The 19,728-nt window shown below is 43.8% G+C and overlaps 1 protein-coding gene across 1 annotated transcript in view; it reads right to left on the reverse strand.

Annotated features, from left to right (window-relative positions):
- The window catches only part of nr1h4 (nuclear receptor subfamily 1, group H, member 4), an 87,091-nt gene that overhangs the window by 4,991 nt on the left and 62,372 nt on the right, over nt 1-19,728 (reverse strand). Inside the window, exon 8 of the mRNA XM_048607745.1 lies at nt 7,863-7,976. Coding sequence (XP_048463702.1) covers nt 7,863-7,976 — 114 coding nt within the window. The remainder of the gene's footprint in view (nt 1-7,862; nt 7,977-19,728) is intronic.

Raw genomic sequence — 19,728 nt, forward strand, 5'->3', positions numbered from 1 at the left:
CACACACACACACACACACACAGAAACACACACACACACACACTCACTGACATGAGGGTCAGATGAAGAGGAATAGATGAGGATCAGGTGGAATATCAACAACAGTACTGACCATAGATGGGCTGAACTGCCTCGTGGGAATCTTTGCAACTCGGACGTAGCCTTAACCCTCACAGCCCCTGAGCAACACCATCATTTTCAAAGTGTAACCTGCTGATTCTGAGCTGTAACTGATCATCAATTCTCTCAACTCCACCACTGCTGAAGCAGCGGACAATTTATCTGACATCAGGCTATAAGGTGATAATTTGATAAACAGCAATGCTCTCTCATTAAATCAGGAAGACTGAGTCCATTGTTTTGAGCCCCCTCGCCCCCAATTCCAAACTCCATTCCTTAGCTCCTAACTCCCTGCCCCGACTGAAATGAAATCAGTCTTTTTGCAATTTTGATGTTACATTTGATCCTGGGATGAGCCTCTAATCATATACTTCTCTCATAAAGTGAGTATTTTTCCACAACATCACTCAACTTTGCTCCTGTTTTATGTTACAATTGAAGCTGGAGGAGTGAATGGCTGTTCCAGTCTCACTGATCTGTGTGTCATTACATAAAATAAAATGGCTTTTCCCAAGTATGGAATGTTGACGTTTATTTCAAAGGGAATGGAGTACAAAAGTCAGGAAGTCTTGCTAAAACTATACAAGGCGAAAGTTAGACCACAGCTGGAATATTGTGAGCAGTTCTGGTCCCCTCATCTAAGGAAAGATATGCTGGCATTGGAGACAGTCCAGAGAAGGTTCACCAGGCTGATCCCGGGTATGGAGGAACTGTCTTATGAGGAGATGTTGAATAGTTTGGGTCTGCACTCATCGATAGAAGAATGAGAGGCGACCTTACTGAAACATGAAAGATTTAATTTAATAGAACTAGCTTTATGGTCACATATACTCGACTGAATGCAGTGAAAAGTTTGCAATGTTGCCACTTACAATGCCATCTTAGATGCAGGATACATAGGTACAGACACTTAAGTAATTAGCATAAAATAGAAAATATAATAAATTAGAAGCCAGCATAAGAATAGAAACAAAAAATATATTCAATTTACATCTGTGCAAGTTTCTTGGGGGTCCTGGCAGGCTAGATGGGGAGAGCTTGTTTCTCTTTCTGAGAGTGTCTTGGATCAGAAGACATCATCTCAGAATAGGGGGATCACACATTTAAGTCAGAGAGTTGTGAATCTGTGGAATGTTTTACAGCAGAAGTTGTCAAGGCTGGGTCATTCAGGACTGAAATAGAGAGTCTTTTAATCCACAAGGGAAGAATGGGTTATGGGGAAATGGCAGGAAAGTGGAGTTGAGGATTAACAGATCAAAAATGATCTCATTGAGTGGTGGAGCAGACTCAATGGGCTGAATGGCCTACTTTTTCTCCTACATCTTATGATCTTCTGATCCAAGATCCCCAATTAAGTATCTTATCTAGTCAGGTTTTCATTAATAAACACAATTATTGGTTTATTATCAAAGCAAAACTTATTCGATAATGATGCAGTAATTGGTTGACAGTCTGCAATGTGGAAGCATAAATATTTGCCCCTCTAAATATCCCACACACACTCACACTCGTTCACTCCAGGAAAAAAAAGAAGCAAAACAAACTTCTCTCTGCAGAGGTTCACTTGGAAAAGACATTTTCTGCCCTGAAGGCAAAAATTATAAAGTGTATCATGTTCTAAAACCCATCGTTCTGACGTCCTGGCACTAATTACACATGGTTGTCTCTGGAGTGTTGGCAGACACAGCCTGCTCAGGAAATAAAATATTGAGAAGTTCTTGCAATCACTCTCACTGTGAAACAAATAGATTTTGTCCCAAAGTCAACAAGAGGGTTATTTTTTAACAGAAATAGGAGAGCCCAGGTGGGTAGCCCCTTCTCATGGGCTGTTGTTCCTAACTGAAGATGAGGTATTACTATCCATCGATCACTGTTCGAACAGCCCTAGCAAGGGTCAATGGTAAGCAGTTATCACTAGTCACATGATTTCCAGGAGGTCTCATTAAAAAAAACCCAAATGTTGTAGTAAACTTTCAGTTACCTCTTTATCCATTTTTTTTTTCACAATCCTTCAAAGCTCCAAGAGAAAGATATTAAATATGAAGTGTCTTGGTAACTCTCAGTTCATCAGCTGCTGAAACCCTGAACCCTGCCTTTGTTAACTCCAGAACTGACTATTCCAATGCACTCCAGCTGGCTTCCCACATTCTAGCCCCCCTCCCCCCCAACCAGAGGTCATGCAAAACTCTATTGCCTATATCCTAACTTGCAACGAGACCCACTAGCCCACCACCAGGTGCTCACTGACATATACCGTAATGGAATTCCTTGTTTTCAAAATTTTCATCCTCATTTCCAAATCCCTCTGTGGCTTCACCCTGCTCTGACTCCATCATCTGCTCCAAGCCCCCAACCCTCCGATATCCTTCAACTCTTGGGCTTCCCCAATAATAATCGTTCCATCATTGGCAGCCATACCATCAGCTTCCTGTGTCTCACGCCCTGGGATTCCCTCCCTCAAACTCTCCCCTTCTCAGTCACACCCTCTTTAGGATGCTCCTTCAAATCTACCTCCTCAACCAAGCTTTTGGTAACTACCCTAATATTCCACCTGTGTGTCTCGATGTCTTGCCTGGGTTGAGAACGCTGTTGTGAAAGATCAATATATAAAAGGCGTCATACAAACACAAGCTGTTGTTGTTAGTGGAACCATGGGCTATGCAAAGTGGTCTTCACTGGTAAGATTGTGGAATTGCTGTGGACAAACTTGGTTCTTTTTATCCGATCAGCAGTGCCTCGTCTTTGTAAAGCTGTGGTGCTAAAATTATAAACAATTGTGGAAGGCAGAGGCAGAACTTCATGTGAAACCCCTGAAATAGCGAGTCCGAAAATAATACTGTCCCTCTTCCCCAAACGGATGACCCTGTTGCCTTCTCCACTTTATCTCAGTGAAACACTGTGGGACATATTCCTGCATTATAGACACTTCACAGAATCAGAGAGGAGGCCATTCTGTCCACTTTGCCTCCACAAGCTCTTTAATTGAGCATCATTGTCTAATGCCAATCTCCTGCCTTTACCCCATTTACTTGTAGACCATTCCTACCCAAATAACCATCCAGTAGCCTCTTGAATGCCTTCAATTGAATGAATTGAATTAATTGGACTACATTAAATTGAATTACAATTGAATTATTTTAATTTTATTTTATTAATTTTATTTTAATTACAATTAATTCAATTGAACTACATTTCGAGGCAGTGCATTCCAGAACCTAAGTGAAAAAAGTTGTTTCTCAGATCACTTTTCTTTCTTTTCCACATCACTTTAATAAAAATGTAAATAGATTTGTGGGTACTAAAGGGTATTAAGATGATTGGAATGCAGGAAGAGGAGGAACTGATGTAAAATATCAGTGGGGTCATTACTGATTGGCCAAGCAGTCTCAGACTCCTGCTCCCAGTCACAGAAAGGCTCTTCGGCCCATTGCATCAGTGCTGGTCAACAACAACCACCTAACTATTCAAATCCCATTTTTCAGTTCTTGGCTCATAGCCTTGGCATCGCTAGTGCACATAGAGTTATACAGCACGGAAACAGACCCCTTGGTCCAACTCATCCATGCTGACCAGATATGCTAAACCGATCTAGTCCCATTTGCCAGCATTTGGCCCTCTAAATAAAAACCAAAAGTACTGCAGATGCTGTCAATCAGGAACAAAAACAAAGTTGCTGGAAAAGCTCAAAACCCTTCTGAGGAAGGGTCACCAGACCCGAAACATTAACTCTGTTTTTTTATCCTTCACAGATGCTGCCAGACCTGCTGAGCTTTTCCAGCAACTTTGTTTTTGTTTTTGGCCCTCTAAACCCGAACTATCCGTGCACCCATCCAGATGCCTTTTAAATGTTGTAATTTTACCAGCCTCCACCACTTCCTCTGTCACCTCATTCCATACAAGCACTACCCTCTGGATGAAAAAGTTGTCCCTTAGATCACTTCTAAATCTTTCCCCTCTCACATTAAACCTATGCTCTCTAGTTTTGGACTTCCCTACCCTGGGAAAAAAAACCTTGACTATTCACCCTATCCATGTCCCTTAAGATTTTATAAACCTCTATAAGGTCACCCCTCAGCCTCGAACGCTCCAGCAAAACCAGCCCCAGCGTATTCAGCCTCTCCCTATGGCTCAAACCCTCCAATCCCCGGCAACATCCTCGTAAATCTTTTCTGAACCTTTTCAACTTCCACAACATCCTATAGCAGGGAGACCAGAATTGCAGACAGTACTTCAAAAGTGGCCTAACCAATGTCCTGTATAGCCGCAACATGACCCTCCCAACTCCGATACTCAATGCACTGACCAATAAAAGCAAGTGTACCAAATGTCTTCCTCACTACCCTTTCTACCTGTGACTCCACTTTCAAGGAAGTATAAACCAGCATCCCAAGTCATCACATCTAAACACATTTTAAATGTTATGAGGATTTCTGTCCCTACTTCCTTACAGGCAGTGAGTTCCAGATTCTCACCAGCCTCTTCTTTAAATCACATTGAATTGCAAATGTATAGTCCACATGAGATGGGGGGAAGCAATAAGGAGTTCATATTGTTACCAAACATATTGCCAGTGCCTGTTTAAACCCTCATCAGCTCCAGCATAGAATGGGACTATGTTTTGAGTACATTGTTTTTGTCCCTTTATGAAATATTTCTTTCTCAGTCAGTGTGGGATTAGCCCAAATGTTCCTTCTAGTCTAACCCCGAGTTCTCTGGGACAATGAGTAATATTGATGAACAGTGTTGACAGTCTCAATTTGAATCTTGACGCCAAGATTTCTTTTCTTTACTTTCTTGCTGCAATTGTACAGGGCCTTGGTGAGATCACATCTGGAATATTGTGTACAGTTTTGGTCTCCTTATGTGAGGATGAATGTTCTGGTTATGGAGGGAGTACAATGAAGATTTACCAGACTGAATCCTGCAATTGCAGGATTGACATATGAGGAGCGATTGGATCTGTTAGGACTATATTCACTGTTGTTTAGAAGAATGAGGGGCACCTCACAGAATCCTATAAAAATCTAACAGGACTAGACAGGGTAAACACAGGAAGGATGTTCCTGATGACCAGGGAGTTTAGTACTAGAGGTTATAGTCTAAGGGTATAGCCATTTAGGACTGAGATGAGGAGAAATGTCTTCACCCAGAGAGTGGGGAGCCTGTGGAATTATCTACCACAGAAAGTGGTTGAAGCCAAAACATTGAATGTTTATAAGAAGGTGTTAGTTCTTAAGGGATCAAAGGAAACGGGGAGAAAGCGGGAGTAAGGGACTGAGTTGGATGATCAGCCGTGATCATATTGAATGGTGGAGCAGGCTTAAAGGGCTGAATGGCCCACTCCCACTCAGCTCTAAGGAAGGGTCACCAAACCCGAAACATTAACTGATTTTTTTCTTCACAGATGTTGCCAGACCTGCTGAGCTTTTCCAGCAATTTCCGTTTTTGGGCATATTCCTGCTTCTATTTTCTATGGTTCCATAATTCTCCAAATTGGATACTGGTCATTTTTAGATCCTGACCTGACTTGGTCGTGTTTTGTTCAGGGTTTTAATTTCTGTGCGCTACAGAACTGCAGAATTTCTAATGGACCATAGGGATAGAATTATGGGGACAGCTTTCCACCTGTTTGCTAGGGAGTGGAGGGTGGTTTGGAGGCAGGGGGCCATTGGAGATGGGAAAATCCGTGTTCCTGAAATAACCAGTGTACCTGCTGATGACTTCCTTTTGTCCCTCACTATCTGCCCCACACAATGTGACCACTGTCGTGCCCCAGGCTAGGGAGCAGGGACCTCAAAACTCTCCCTCCCTTGTTCATCTCCTCTCTCCTCAATGGAGGAAGGACAAACTTTCCACAGATGCCCCAGCTAATAAAACTCAGTTGATTAAGAATTTAAACATGGAGTTAGGAGCACTAAAAGGGGCAATGAAATGACCTGGGCGAATAGGATTAGGGAAAATCTCAAGGTGTTTTGTACAAATAGAAGGAGGAAGGGGGAAAGGGTAGGTCCACTTATGGACAGAGGATGGAATGTACGCATGGAGCTGGAGGAAGTGAGTGAGGTCCTCAACAAATACTTTGCAACAGTATTCGAAGGAAAAGGACATGGTGGATGGTAGCTCTCAGGAGGGCTTTGTTGGTATTCTAGGGCATGTTGTGATAAAGAGGAAGAAGATACTGCATATGTTGAAAAGCATCATGGTAGACAGGCCCCCAGGACCTGATGCGATCTATCCCAGAAAGCTGAGAGAGGCGAGGGAGGAAATTGTTGGGCCCTTGTACAAAATCTTTGTATCCTCTTTAATCACAGGAAAAGTCCCGCAGGATTGTGGAATAGCCAGTGTTGTTCTTTTGTTTAAGGGCAACAGGAATAATCTGGGAAGTTACAGCCTAGTGGGCCTTAGGTCAGTGATAGGGAAATTATTGGGGATAGGATTTCCTCGCAGTTGGAAAAATATGGGCTTATTGGCAGCATGGCTTTATGCAGGGGAGGATGTGTCTCACAAACTTGATTGAGTTTTTTGAGGAAGCAACAATGATTATTGATGAGATCGGGTGGTGTTTGTTAGATATATGGTGAAGGCCTTTGACAAGGTCCCTCATGGTAGGCTGATACAGAAGGTGAAGTCACACGGGATCCGCAGTGAGCTGATAAAGATGGATACAGAACTGGCTTGGTCATAGAAAACAGGGAGTAGCGGTGGAAGGGTGGTCTTCCGACTGGAGATCTGTGACAGTGGTATTTTACAGGGATCAGTGCTGGGACCACTGTTGTTTGTAATTTATAGAAACGATTTGGCAGAGAACGTATGTTGTCTGATTAATACATTTGCAGGTGACACAAAGATTGGGGGATCTGCAGATAGGGAGGAGGATTGCCAGAGGATAGAGCAGGATATAGACAGGCTGGAGACTTGGGTGGAGAAATGGCAGATAGAGTTTAATCTGGACAAATGTGAGGTGATATGTTTTGGGAGATCTATTGCAGGAGGGAAGTACACAGTAATGACAGTATATTAGAAACATCAACATGCAGAGGGATCTAGGTGTACAGGTCCACAGTTTCCTGAAAGTGGCAACACAAGTGGATAAGGTGGTCAAGAAGGCATATGGCATGCTTGCCTTCATCAGAAGGGGCATAAAGAATAAACATTGGCAAGTCACATTGCAGCTTTAATTAGGCCACATTTGGAATATCGTGTACAGTTCTGCTGCCACACTACCAGAAGGATGTGGAAGCTTTGGAGAGGGTGCAGATATTTCCAAGATGTTGCTTATTTTGGGGCCAACCTGATAGAGGTGTACAAAATTGGAGCATTTTTCCCAAGGTAGAAATGACAATTACTAAGGGACAGAGGTCTAAGGTAAAAAGGGGAACGTTTAAAGGAGATGCGCGAGGCAAGTTTTTCTTTACACAGAGGGTAGTAAGTGCCTGGAATACGCTGCCAGAGGAGGAGTTGGAGCTGGATACAATAGCAATGTTTAAGGGGCATCTTAATATATGAATTGGCAGGGAAGAGAGGGATATGGACTGTATAGAGGCAAACAATTTTTATTTCAGAAAGGTGTCATAATTTTGCACAGTCTTGGTGAACTGAAGGGCCTGTTCCTATGCTATACTGTTCTTTGCTGTTTAAATCTACAACTCAGAAGTGAGAGAGTGATTCACTGTCCCAGAGCTGTCTTATTGGGAGTTCCTGAAAACAGGCTGAACACTCAACTCAGTTACTACAGCACCTACCTGGTGAGAGAATGGTGATGGCTGTTAAAAGACTAAATTCTTCCTGGGTCATCTTCAGCTCCCCGATACTGCGGTAGAAGTTAAACATGGGGGTGATATACTCCTCAGCTATGCCTGTTCAAAATAAAAATTACGCTTGATTACAATCCATCACAACCACTTAATTAGATAACAAAACATGTCACTTTAATGAATAAATACAGCAAAGAACTGCGGATGCTGGAAATCAGAAACAGAAACAGAAGTTGCTGGGAAAGCACAGCAGGTCTGGCAGCATCTGTGGAGAGAAACCAGAGTTAACGTTTCAGGTTGAGTGGCCCTTCCTCAGAACCTCATATAACATGATAACGGGCCTCAGGGCAGATGAGTGACTGTACTAAAAGCAATCCATTTCATGACAGGACTGCATGCGGGATGAGTTAAAAGTATTGGAGGACAGAATCAAGCTCAATGTTGAGTCCTAGAGGCTGCAGGGTTTCCAAGTGGAATGTGATGGAATACTGCCCACTTGCCTGGATGGGTGCAGCTCCAACAACACTCAAGTAGCTTGACACCATCCAGGACAAAGCAGCCCTCTTGATTGGCACTACATCCACAAGCATCCACTCCCTCCACCACCGACGCTCAGAAGCAGCAGTGTGTACTATCTACAAGATGCACTGCAGAAATTCACCAAAGATCCTCAGACAGCACCTTCCAAATCCGTGATCACTTCCATCTAGAAGGACAAGGGCAGCAGATACATGGGAACACCACTCCCTGCAAGTTCCCCTCCAAGCCACTCACCATCCTGACTTGGAAATATATCGCCGTAATGTCACTGTCAGGGGTCAAAATCCTGGAATTCTCTCCCTAAGGGCATTGAAGATCTACCTCCAGCATGTGCACTGCAATGGTTAAAGAAGGCAGCTCACCCCCATCCAGATCCCACAAAATAAATAATAAAAAAAGATGAGATTTTGTCCTTTGAGCTTGTGTTGAGTTTTGCTGGAGCACGGCAGCAAACCTCAGACATATGTTGCCGTGGGAACATGGCGATTTGTTGAAGTGGCAGGCAACTGGAAGCTCAGGGTCAGTTTTGCAGATAAACACTTTATGTCAATTTAAAGTATTTTAATGATTTAGACATCATTTATAGACCTCACATCAAGTCCCATTTGTCACTGATCAAGTTGGCCTCTCTCTTTTAAAAATCTCCTTTTTCATTTTGAAATCTCTCCATTGTCTCAAGTCCTCCATCTCTCTGTGTAATCTCCTCCAGCCCCACGACCCCGTGACATCTCTATACTTTCCCAATTCTTATTTTTGACTCTCCCCGAATTTTAATCGCTCCATGATTAGTGGGCATGCTTTCAGCTACCTGGCCTCCAAACTTTGTAATCCTTTCCTGAACCCCCACCCCACCCCTCTCTTTCTCTCTGTCTCTCTCTCTCCCCCTATCTCTCCCTGAATCTCTTTCTCTCTCTCTCTCCCCTGAATCTCTCTCTCTCTCTCTGCCCTGAATCTCTCCCTCTCTCCTCCTTGTCTAGATGCTAATTAAAACAAGGTCCCCCGCCCTAATATTTTCTTCTGGGCCTCGGTATTAAACTGTAACACTCCAGTGGAACACTTTGGGATGTTGTGTGTCATAATCAATCCTGACTTGGAATTGTATTGGCCTTCTTTAAGGCCATATATACAGGAGGAAAAGTAGGCCATTCAGCCCATTAAGTCTGCTCTGCAATTCAATGAGATCATGGCTGATCTGATAATCCTCAACTCCACTTTCCTGCCTTTTCCCCATGACCCTTCGTTCCCTACCTGATTAAAATTCTGTCGGTCTCAGCCTTGAATCTACTTAATGGCCCAGCCTTGGCAGTCCTCTGCAGTAAAGACAGATTCGCTTCCCTCTGCGAGAAGAAATTCCTCCTCATCTCTCATACCCTCATCTTAAATGTGTGACCCCTGATTCTGAGATTATGCCCTCTGGTCCTAGGCTCTTCCAGAAGGGAAAACAACATTTTTGCATCTGTCCTGTCAAGTCCCCAAGTGAGGATGTTTCTATAAGGCCGCCTCTCATTCTTCTAAACTCCAATGAGTACAGGCCCAAGCTACTCAACCTCTCCTTATACCACAATCCCTCCAAACCCAGAGTCACAGTGAACTTTCTCCTGCAACAACAGTATACGCTCCCTTAGATAATTCACAGCGGTTGCGAGAGCAACACTGTGGATCTACCTACACCACACGGTCTGCGGAAATCCAAAATGGCAGCTCACCACCACCTTCTCCATGGTGATTATCGGTGGCAACAAATGCTGAACCAGCCATTGGCGCCTGCATCCCACGAACAATAAATCAATAAATAAAGGCGAGTTGCTGTTTAAGACTGACAGGAAGTATAATGTGCATCAGGTCAAATCCATTCCCCTGAACTGCAGGACCACTCAATGGTCCCCCATCGGTTGGAAGACAACAGTTTTCGGTGGCACGTTGTCTAATCCTACACCCCTGTTTTCTCCTCATATCACGTTATACACCAGCATTTGTCTCTTCAAATCCTTCACCACAGTCTAGTGACTTTCAAAAGGATTGATGAACTTAGCCACCATGATAGTTTGCGCCAAAGAGCTTACAAATGGCTTCCAATTTCATGTTAGAATCTGGCACAGGAGAACTGTGAGGCATGAATATTACATCAGTTGGCCAAATATGAAGCTGAGCACTTTTCTTGACAATGGGCTTATTAATCAAATTCAGTATCATGTTTGTCTGCTTCCTACTTTCTTTGAGCTATAGGGAGAGGCCGAATAGACTGGGGCAATTTTCCCCGGAGTGTTGGAGGCTGAGGGGTGACCTTATAGAGGTTTATAAAATCATGACAGGCATGGATAGGGTAAATATGCGAGGTCTTTTCACCAGGGTGGGGAAGTCCAACACCAGAGGGAGATGGTTTAAGGTGAGAGGGGCAAGATTTAAAAGGCACTTAAGGGGCAACATTTTCATGCAGAGGGTGGTGCATGTATGGAATGAACTGCCAGAGGAAGTGATGGAGGCTGGTACAATTACAACATTTAAAAGGCATCTTGGATGGGTATATGAATAGGAAGGTTTTAGAGGGATGTGGGCCCACTACGAACAAATGGGACTAGGCTAATTTAGGATATCTGGTCAGCATGGACAAGTTGGACCGAAGGGTTTATTTCCATGCTGTACGACTCTATGACTCTGGCTCACCATCAACAGGGTGTCTGGGAGGAATAAGTGAGCTTGGGTCTATGGATCCTAAAGCCCTTGAACACCAGGGCCATTCCTGGCCTCATGCTTGTCTGGATACTGTAGACTCATTGATAGTGATTAATAATTGTTATTGTTGAATTACTGCATGTGTGAGATAGATTGTGTTCTTCTTAAATCCAAGAATTCCTCATTGTAACCTCTTCCCCTCGCTAACAACCTGCCAGAAGGTTAGGCAATGACCTAGTGTTATTAGCACTGGACTATTAATCCAGAGACCCGGGTAATATTCTGGGGACCTGGGTTCGAATCCCGCCACAGCAGATGGTGGAATTTGAATTCAACAATATCTGGAATTAAGAGTCTAATGATGATCATGAAACCATTGCCGATTGTCGGAAAAACCCATCTGGTTCACTAATGTCCTTTAGGGAAGGAAACTGCCATCCTTGCCTGGTCTGGCCTATATGTGACTCCAGACCCACAGCAATATGGTTGAGTCTTAACTGCCCTCTGGGCAATTAGGGATGGGCAATAAATGCTGCCTGGCCAGCGACGCCCTCATTCTGCCAATGAATAATTTAAAAAATTGATTAGCTGTGGTAACCATAATGTCCTGTCTGTGTCCCACACCAAATACCTTCATAAACATTAAAGATAAACATTCACAGCCTTTCTGAATTTGTGTATTGAGATCACAGGGCCAAGAAATGTCTTTATAAAAACCAAAAGAACTGTGGATGCTGGAAATCAGAAACAAAAACAGAAATTGCTTGAGAAGCTCATCAGGTCTGGTTGCATCTGTGGAGAGAAATCAGATTTAACCTGTCCCAAAACATTAACTCTGTTTTCTCTGCACAGATGCTGCCAGACCTGCTCAGCTTTTCCAGAAACTTCTGTTTTTGTTTGTGTGTGCAAGAAATGTCTTTTCCTCATTTCCTGATTCGCTAATCAGAAATGAATGACACAGATCTGAAACAAAGCTAACGATCTTAAATTTATGACACCACGAGTAAATCCAATGGGGACTCAGGGGAAACTTTGTTAACCAGCGAGTGTTGAGAATGTGGAACTTACTGTCATAGGGATTGGTTGAAGTGAAGCAAGAGCAAAAACTACTGATCAGGGGATTTGAAGAAGTTGGAAGTTGGGGTCCAAATTTGCAAATTATTTACTGTGTAGCATGAGTTTTCATTTAGCATCTATTACACCAGGAACTACTTTTCCAAAAATTCTAGCACAGAGAAACAAAAGAGAAGACCTACAAGAAACACAGAGGTCTGGATGCACAATCAGCTAGTGCCAACAATTAATCTGGTGCCAAATGTACCCTATTATCATTGTGTTGCTTTTGAAGAAAAGATTATGTTCTCAAAGGAATGAAAACTAACCTTCAGACAGAGGTGGGAAAAAGGACAATGCTCATTCAACATCATGAAGAGAGATTGAGCACTTTAGGCCTGTACTCTCTTGGAGTTTAGAAGAATGAGAGGAGATCTAATTGAGATATGGAAGATGTTAAAGGGATTTGACAAAAGTAGACGCAGAAAGGATGTTTCCTCATGTGGGAAAATAGAGAACAAGAGGTAATAGCTTCAGAATAAAAGGGTGACAGATTTAAAACAGAGATGAAGAGAAATTACTTTTCTCAAAGGGTCACCAGTCTGGAAGTCTCTCCCCTGAGGTTATGGTGGATGCTGGGACATGGAGTAACGTGAAGGAGGAGATAGACTTTTAATAGTAACGGTCCAAAGGGTTACAGACAGCAGGTAGAAACATGGAGTTAACGCTGAAATGAGATCATAATGATCATATCAAATGGTGGAACAGGCTCGAGAGGCTGAATGGCCTACTCCTGCTCCTAGTTCTTATCAGAAACACGTCCCATGGCCATTGGCTGAAAGGGTTCAGACAATAATTGATGCAGAGCTAAGTTACCTGCCCCTGGAAATCTGAGTTAACAGCAAGTGCTCAGAGCTGAGGGGAGTTCAAATCAAGAGCTGTTTTCGGAGATGGAAGTCAGACCAGAAGAGAAGGATGAGAAAGACTGAGGGAAGAGTCCCAGAACACCTTGGCTGGAATGCAGGAGGCTCTCCCAGAATTTTAACAAGCCTAACACATTCCACTCAAACAGCCTGTTGTGCTCTAGTATCAGTGAACCATTGCCAATGCTTATGGTTGTATACTTTAACCAATTGAATAACGTATCATAACAAAATTTCTGCTTCTCAACATAATAAACTACTATAGATTAGTCGACTGTCTACACTAGATAACCATGAACCACCTAAGGTTAACAGTATCAGGCAGCTGATGTGAATCCTTAACAGTAACACAACACACAAACGTGTAACTTCCCACAAACTGACACTGCTTGCAGTTCATGGTTGTAACCACTAGATGGAGGTGTCTCCTGTCATTTCATTCTTCTATGTGTTCCAAGGGAGTTTTTCTTAACATTTTTAAAAATTACTTCCTTGAAGAAGAGAAATAATGAAAACCTTTGACTGTGGAATTAGAAGAATGGATGGAGAGTAGTGGCAGCATCCACCAAGGTAATGGGGTAAGTAAGAGACTATCATGGGACATATAGAAGGTCATGGAATTCCAACAGTGTGAAAATAGCCCTTTGTCCCAACAAGTCCACACTTACCCTCAGAGCACCCACCCAATGTACAAATCCCTGAACACTACAGGCAATTTAGCATGACCAATCCACCTAACCTGCAGGAGGAAACCCACGCAAACAGGCTGAAACGTCAGCCTTCCTGCTCCATTCATCCAGCTCTGCACCTTGTTATCTCAAACACAGGGAGAATGTGCAAACTCCACACACACAGTCACCCAAGGGTGGATTCGAACCCAGGTCTCTGGTACTGTGAGGCAGCAGCACTAACCACTGAGCCACCGTGACACGTTGAGTGAATGAACATAAAATTGGAAGCAGCTTCAGTATAATGTGGGTGAATGTAAACTCATCCAGAAACCCTGAATCAGAACTCAGGGTCTAGCTCCATGTTTATTGACCCTGGCTTCCAGCATCTGCAGTCCTTACTGTCTCCTATATCTAATCAGATGCTTATTAAAATAATCCATTCAGTCCATTTTCACTGACAGAAACTACTCTCAGAATACACTATTCCTACTTTCCAGTATAGCTTTGAATGTGATGACATTTCGAGTGTTCATCCAGGTTTTTTTTTTAATGTTGATGTTCCCACCTTAACTGCCCTCCCAGGTAGCGCATGTTACCCACCACCCTCTGGGTGAGAAGGCGTTTCCTCAAATCCCCTCTAAGCCTCCTCCTGCCTTTCACCTTAAATCCTGCCATGTTAATTTGGAGTGGCTTGCGAGTGAATTTGCGGGTGGTAGTGTTCCTATTTCTCCCCAACTTTTCTTTCAGTTTCTACCAATGACTTTCAATCTGTTCCCCCAGTTACTGGTGTTGTGCAGGGTATCTGGATCCTGGAGCAACCTTGTAACATTAGGTTGTAGACGTGCACATAACTTGGCATAAGTAACACCATGTGGGCAGGCTTAGAGCGCTCGGGAAAGAACACTGGAATGCTAAAGGGAAGCACATGGATGTGAATACTTGAAGCGGAGAGATTGGTCTCTATTGAACATAACCTTCAGTCACAGCCTGGTCTAAGATTATGAAGTATTTAATATGAAGCTTAATAAACAGTGAATAACCAAACCCAAAAATATTCCTCAATGATGACAAGGTGTAGAGCTGGATGAACACAGCAGGCCAAGCAGCATCAGAGGAGCAGGAAAGCTGACGTTTCGGGCCTAGACCTTCTCTGTGGCAGATCTGTCATGAGCTCAAACTGATTGTGTGGCGTAAAAACACATTTAAAAATTGGTCTCTGTTTCACTTTGCTGGGAAATAGTTTCTTTCCATCCAGAACATCTGGACAACAAGGACACCTACATCAGACTCCTGCTCATTTACTACAGCTCTGCCTTCAACACCATTATCCCCTCCAGACTGATCTCAAAACTCCAAGACCTTGGTCTCAGCTCCACTCTCTACAACTGGATCCTCAGCTTTCTGACCCACAGACCGCAATCAGTGAAGATAGGTAACTGCACCCCCTTCATAATAACACTCAGCACTGGAGCCCCCCATGGATCTGTTCTCAGTCCCCTACTCTACTCCCTGTACATCTATGATTGTTGCCAAATTCCGAACAAATGTCAGCTTCAAGTTTGCTGACGACACCACTGTAGTGGGATAGATATCTAACAACTTCGAATCAAAATACAGAAGGGAGATAGAGGGCTTGATGACGTGGTGCAATGAAAACAACCTCTCACTTAATGTCGGCAAAACTGAACAACTGATCATCGACTTCAGAAAGAAAGGAGAACACGCCCCCGTCTATATCAACGGAACTGAGGTTGAGAGGGTGAAGAGCATCAATTTCCTCGGAGTGATGATAACCAATGACCTATCTTGAACTTCCCGTGTTGATGCAACTTTCAAGAAGGCACGACAACGCCTCTTCTTCCTCAGGCGGCTCAGGAAATTTGTCATGGCCATGAGGTCTCTCACCAACTTCTACAGATGCACCATTGAAAGCGTACTGTCTGGGTGCATAACGGCCTGGTACGGCAACTGCTCTGCCCAGGACTGTAAGAAACTACAGAAGGTGGTGTGCACAGCCCAGACCATCATGGAAGCCAACCTTCCATCCATGGACTCCATTTACACGGCTCGCTGCCACGGAAAGGCGGCCAACATCATCAAAGACCCATCTCACCCTGGTAATGTTCTCCTACAGCCTCTTCCATCAGGCAGAAGATACAGAAGCCTGAACACACACACCAACAGCTTCAGGAACAGCTTATTTCTGGCCATTATCAGACTGTTGAATGGAGTCTAGCCTCAAATAATGTAACCTGCAATGTAACCTGTATGCTTCTAAGTCTTTTTGATTTGTACATCCTTTGCTTGCTGTGATCTGCGTGTACTGCTTGTAAACAAAGCTTTTCACTGTATTTTGGTACATGTGACAATAAAATCAACCAATCAATCATTGTACCCAGATCCCCCTCGTTACGTTTTTAAAAGTAAAATTACCATACGTCTTCTATTTCATTAGAGAGAAGGAGGGATGACAGGTAGTGGTTTAACCCAAGGATCACCACAACTCAGGTAAGTGGAGATGTTGAAAAGGAGAGTCCTTCATGATAAGCTGGTGTGAGAATTGAACTCACACTGTTGGAGTTACTCTACATCACAAACCAGACATCCAGCCAACTGAGCTAACTGAACTCCATTGTAATGTTATACACCGTACTGATTATAGCGAGGTCAGCCAGATGGACCTCATAGAATAGGAGTTCCTGATTGGGGCTGTTAACCTGGGCGTTTAATCAGGGATCCCCGGCTGAGAGATAAGAACAGGAGGGTCAGGGATCCTGTTCACTCTGAGAGCTGGCTCTGAGGGAACTGGATCAGTGTCAAGGACTCTCCATCTGTAAATAAAGGGCGACTTGGTGACAGGATACTGGCCTCTGTGGAGTTGTTTCATACCCCTCAGTTAAATATACCCTCACCCTCATCTCTTCAAGAGGAAACAGACCCAAGCCTCGCTGGTCTTTCCTCAAGGTTAAAGGAATGAGAAAACAGCAAGTGCTGGAGAAATTCAGTATCTGCAGGAAGAGAGAAACGGAGTTGGTATTTCGGGTCCGATATAACTCTTCCTCTAAACTCCACTGATGCTGCCAGAGACAAGAACATAAGGACAAAGGGCAGGAGTAGGCCATTCAGCCCTTCGAGCCTGCTCCCCCATTTAATACAACCATAGCTGATCTCACCTCAGTCTCAACTCCACTTTGCAGGCTGCTCTCCATAAACCTTCAAAACTTCTCTATCACCTCCTTAAATTTACTCAATGTCCACCTCACTCTGGGGCAGTGAATTCCTCAGATCCACAATCCTTTGAGAGAAGTAATTTCTCCTCATCTCTGTTTTAAACCTGCCACTCCTCATCTGAAAACTATGACTTCTCATTCCAGGTTGCCCCACACGAGGCAACGTCATCTCTACATCGTCTTTGTCAATCCCCTTTAGCATCTTATCGAAGTAACATTACCACTGTCTTACCCCACCATAGGCTGCTCTCTCATTGGAGACATGTGACTGATGGTGGTTTAACCCAAGGGTCACCAGGCCTCAGATGAGGGAAGAGATTAACAGTGAGAATATTTCATGGTGAATTCAATGTTGGTGTCACGTTGCATTCCAAGCCAACCAAACCCCCAGCATCTTAGGCACGGCAAATAGATCTCCTCTCGTTCTCCTAAAACAAAACCTAGCCGAGTTTCTCCAGCATTTTGTGTCCAATTTCAGATCGATGGCACTCCACAATATTACACTTGAACTGAAATTCTCCAATGCCTTGCCATGTCTCCTCTGCACCTTCTCTCGTGCAAACACAAACTTTACTGCAAAGTGTTAATCGGGACTGGTATCTGAATGACAGGATTACACGGTGCGTGCACACGCGAAGGAGCCTCAGGTAAATTGAAGGTTTAATTTGGTAAGTTTGACGCACAGCTGAGAAAATATCATCAGGATCCTGCCATCAGAATGAATAAAAATTTCATGCTTTGAAGACCTTTCAAGTTCCTCATGTTTCAACTCTCACGTGGGCGTAAAGATCATAATATACTGCACGGCAAAGGGAAAGACATCCATTTATATTGTCCTCAGAATATAAAAAAAAAAGCTGCCCTTTGTTTGAAGAAAGAACTCATCCATCTCCATATGAATAAATGCTTCTGTCACCAAGGCATCATCAGACACAACACCATTCAGCCCACAGAATATTAAGAATTCATTATAGATTCTTGCAGAATCTGAAGCACGCAAGTGAATTATTCATTAGACTGACCTTAAGTTAAAAAGTTGAGAGGTGACAGTGTGAAGGACAGTTCAGGCAGGAATGTGTCATTTATCACACCCAGACTGTCTCTCCCAGACAAAAGCGCCAGATAATCATTTCACTCTCTACTGTCCGGGTTAAGACACAATTATCTTCCCAATCCACGGGGGGACGTCAACTCCACATCACTGCCATTTCAAACAGGATTCTCTAAAGAATTGCTTCACCGTACGAAAACAAGGGACGCACATCAGGGGCTGATAACCAGAGGAATCAATCCTGTGAAGCCGGAGAGATCAGCTGATACTGGATAAAAAGATGTCAAAACTTTCCTCACCTGATGATTAAAATGAGTTTTGGAGTGTCCAGCACATAGTCCAGAGGCAGTACTGAGGGAGTGCCGCACTGTCGGAGGGTCAGAACTGAGGGAGCGCTGCACTGTCGGAGGGTCAGTGCTGAGGGAGTGCCGCACTGTCGGAGGGTCAAAACAGGGGGAGTGCTGCACTGTCACAGGGTCAGTACTGAGGGAGTGCCACACTGTCAGAGGGTCAATATTGAGGGAGTGCCGCACTGTCAGAGGGTCAGTGCTGAGGGAGTGCTGCACTGTCGGAGGGTCAGTACTGAGGGAGTGCCGCACTGTCGGAGGGTCAGTACTGAGGGAGTGTTGCACTGTCGGAGGGTCAGTACTGAGGGAGTGCTGCACTGTCGGAGGGTCAGTGCTGAGGGAGTGCCGCACTGTCGGAGGGTCAGTGCTCAGGGAGTGGCACATTATGGGAGGGTCAGTACTGAAGGAGTGACACACTGTTGGAGGGTATGTTTTGAAAACATCCAGAAACAGTTTGGCCAATGTTTATCGCTCAAACATTGTGTGCAAAACAGAAGAGCTGCAAGTTCTGAGGAAGTGTCACCAGACCCAAAATATTAACTCTGATTTCTGTTCACAGATGCTGCCAGACCTGCTGAGCTTTTCCAGCAATCTCTATTTTTAACCTGGTAGTTATTGCGTTCTTGTTTTTGGGATATCTCTGTGTACATTCTGATGCTTTGTTACACTTGAAACATACTTCAAAAATACCTCATTGATCAGATTTGTCCGGAGGTTGTAAATGCTGTTGTACAAATGCAAATCATTCTTCCTTACTGTTAAAGATGAAGGGACTTGAAAGAATTTCTGGGATATGCATATTATTCAGTCGAAACCTGCATCTTCTTTTTAACTGATTATAGATTTAACAGGAGGGAGTCAGCCAGTCATTTTAGGTTTCTTCAATACATTCGCATCAGTTGTATGATCCTTTGAGCTTTAACTTATAAATTCTGTGTCTTGGTGCCTCTCTAGCTACACCTGATAAAGGAGCAGCGATCCGAAAGCTAGTGTTTTCAAATAAACCTGTTGGACTATAACTTAGTGCCGTGTGACTTCTGACTTTGTCCACCCCAGTCCAACACCGGCACCTCCACATCACAGCTATCATTGACACCACCAACTGCCAGCTCAAAGTGGAGAGAATCTCCAAGAAGATTGTGCATATCGACACAGGCATCAAGTTCGTACAGAAATGCAGGAAAAGACGAAAGATCCCGAAAGGATGACAGATCATGGACCCACTCAAGTCAACCTACAACACAGATTACGCTGGGAGACTTTGCTGTCGCATCTCTTGCAAACTCCTCAACCATATCGTACACAAACTCCTCAGTCACCTCGTACACAAACTCCTCAACCATCTTGTACACAAACTCCTCAGTCA

The sequence above is a fragment of the Rhincodon typus genome, chromosome 18 (genome assembly GCF_021869965.1).
Source record: "Rhincodon typus isolate 14 chromosome 18, sRhiTyp1.1, whole genome shotgun sequence".
In the NCBI taxonomy this organism is placed as follows: domain Eukaryota; kingdom Metazoa; phylum Chordata; class Chondrichthyes; order Orectolobiformes; family Rhincodontidae; genus Rhincodon; species Rhincodon typus.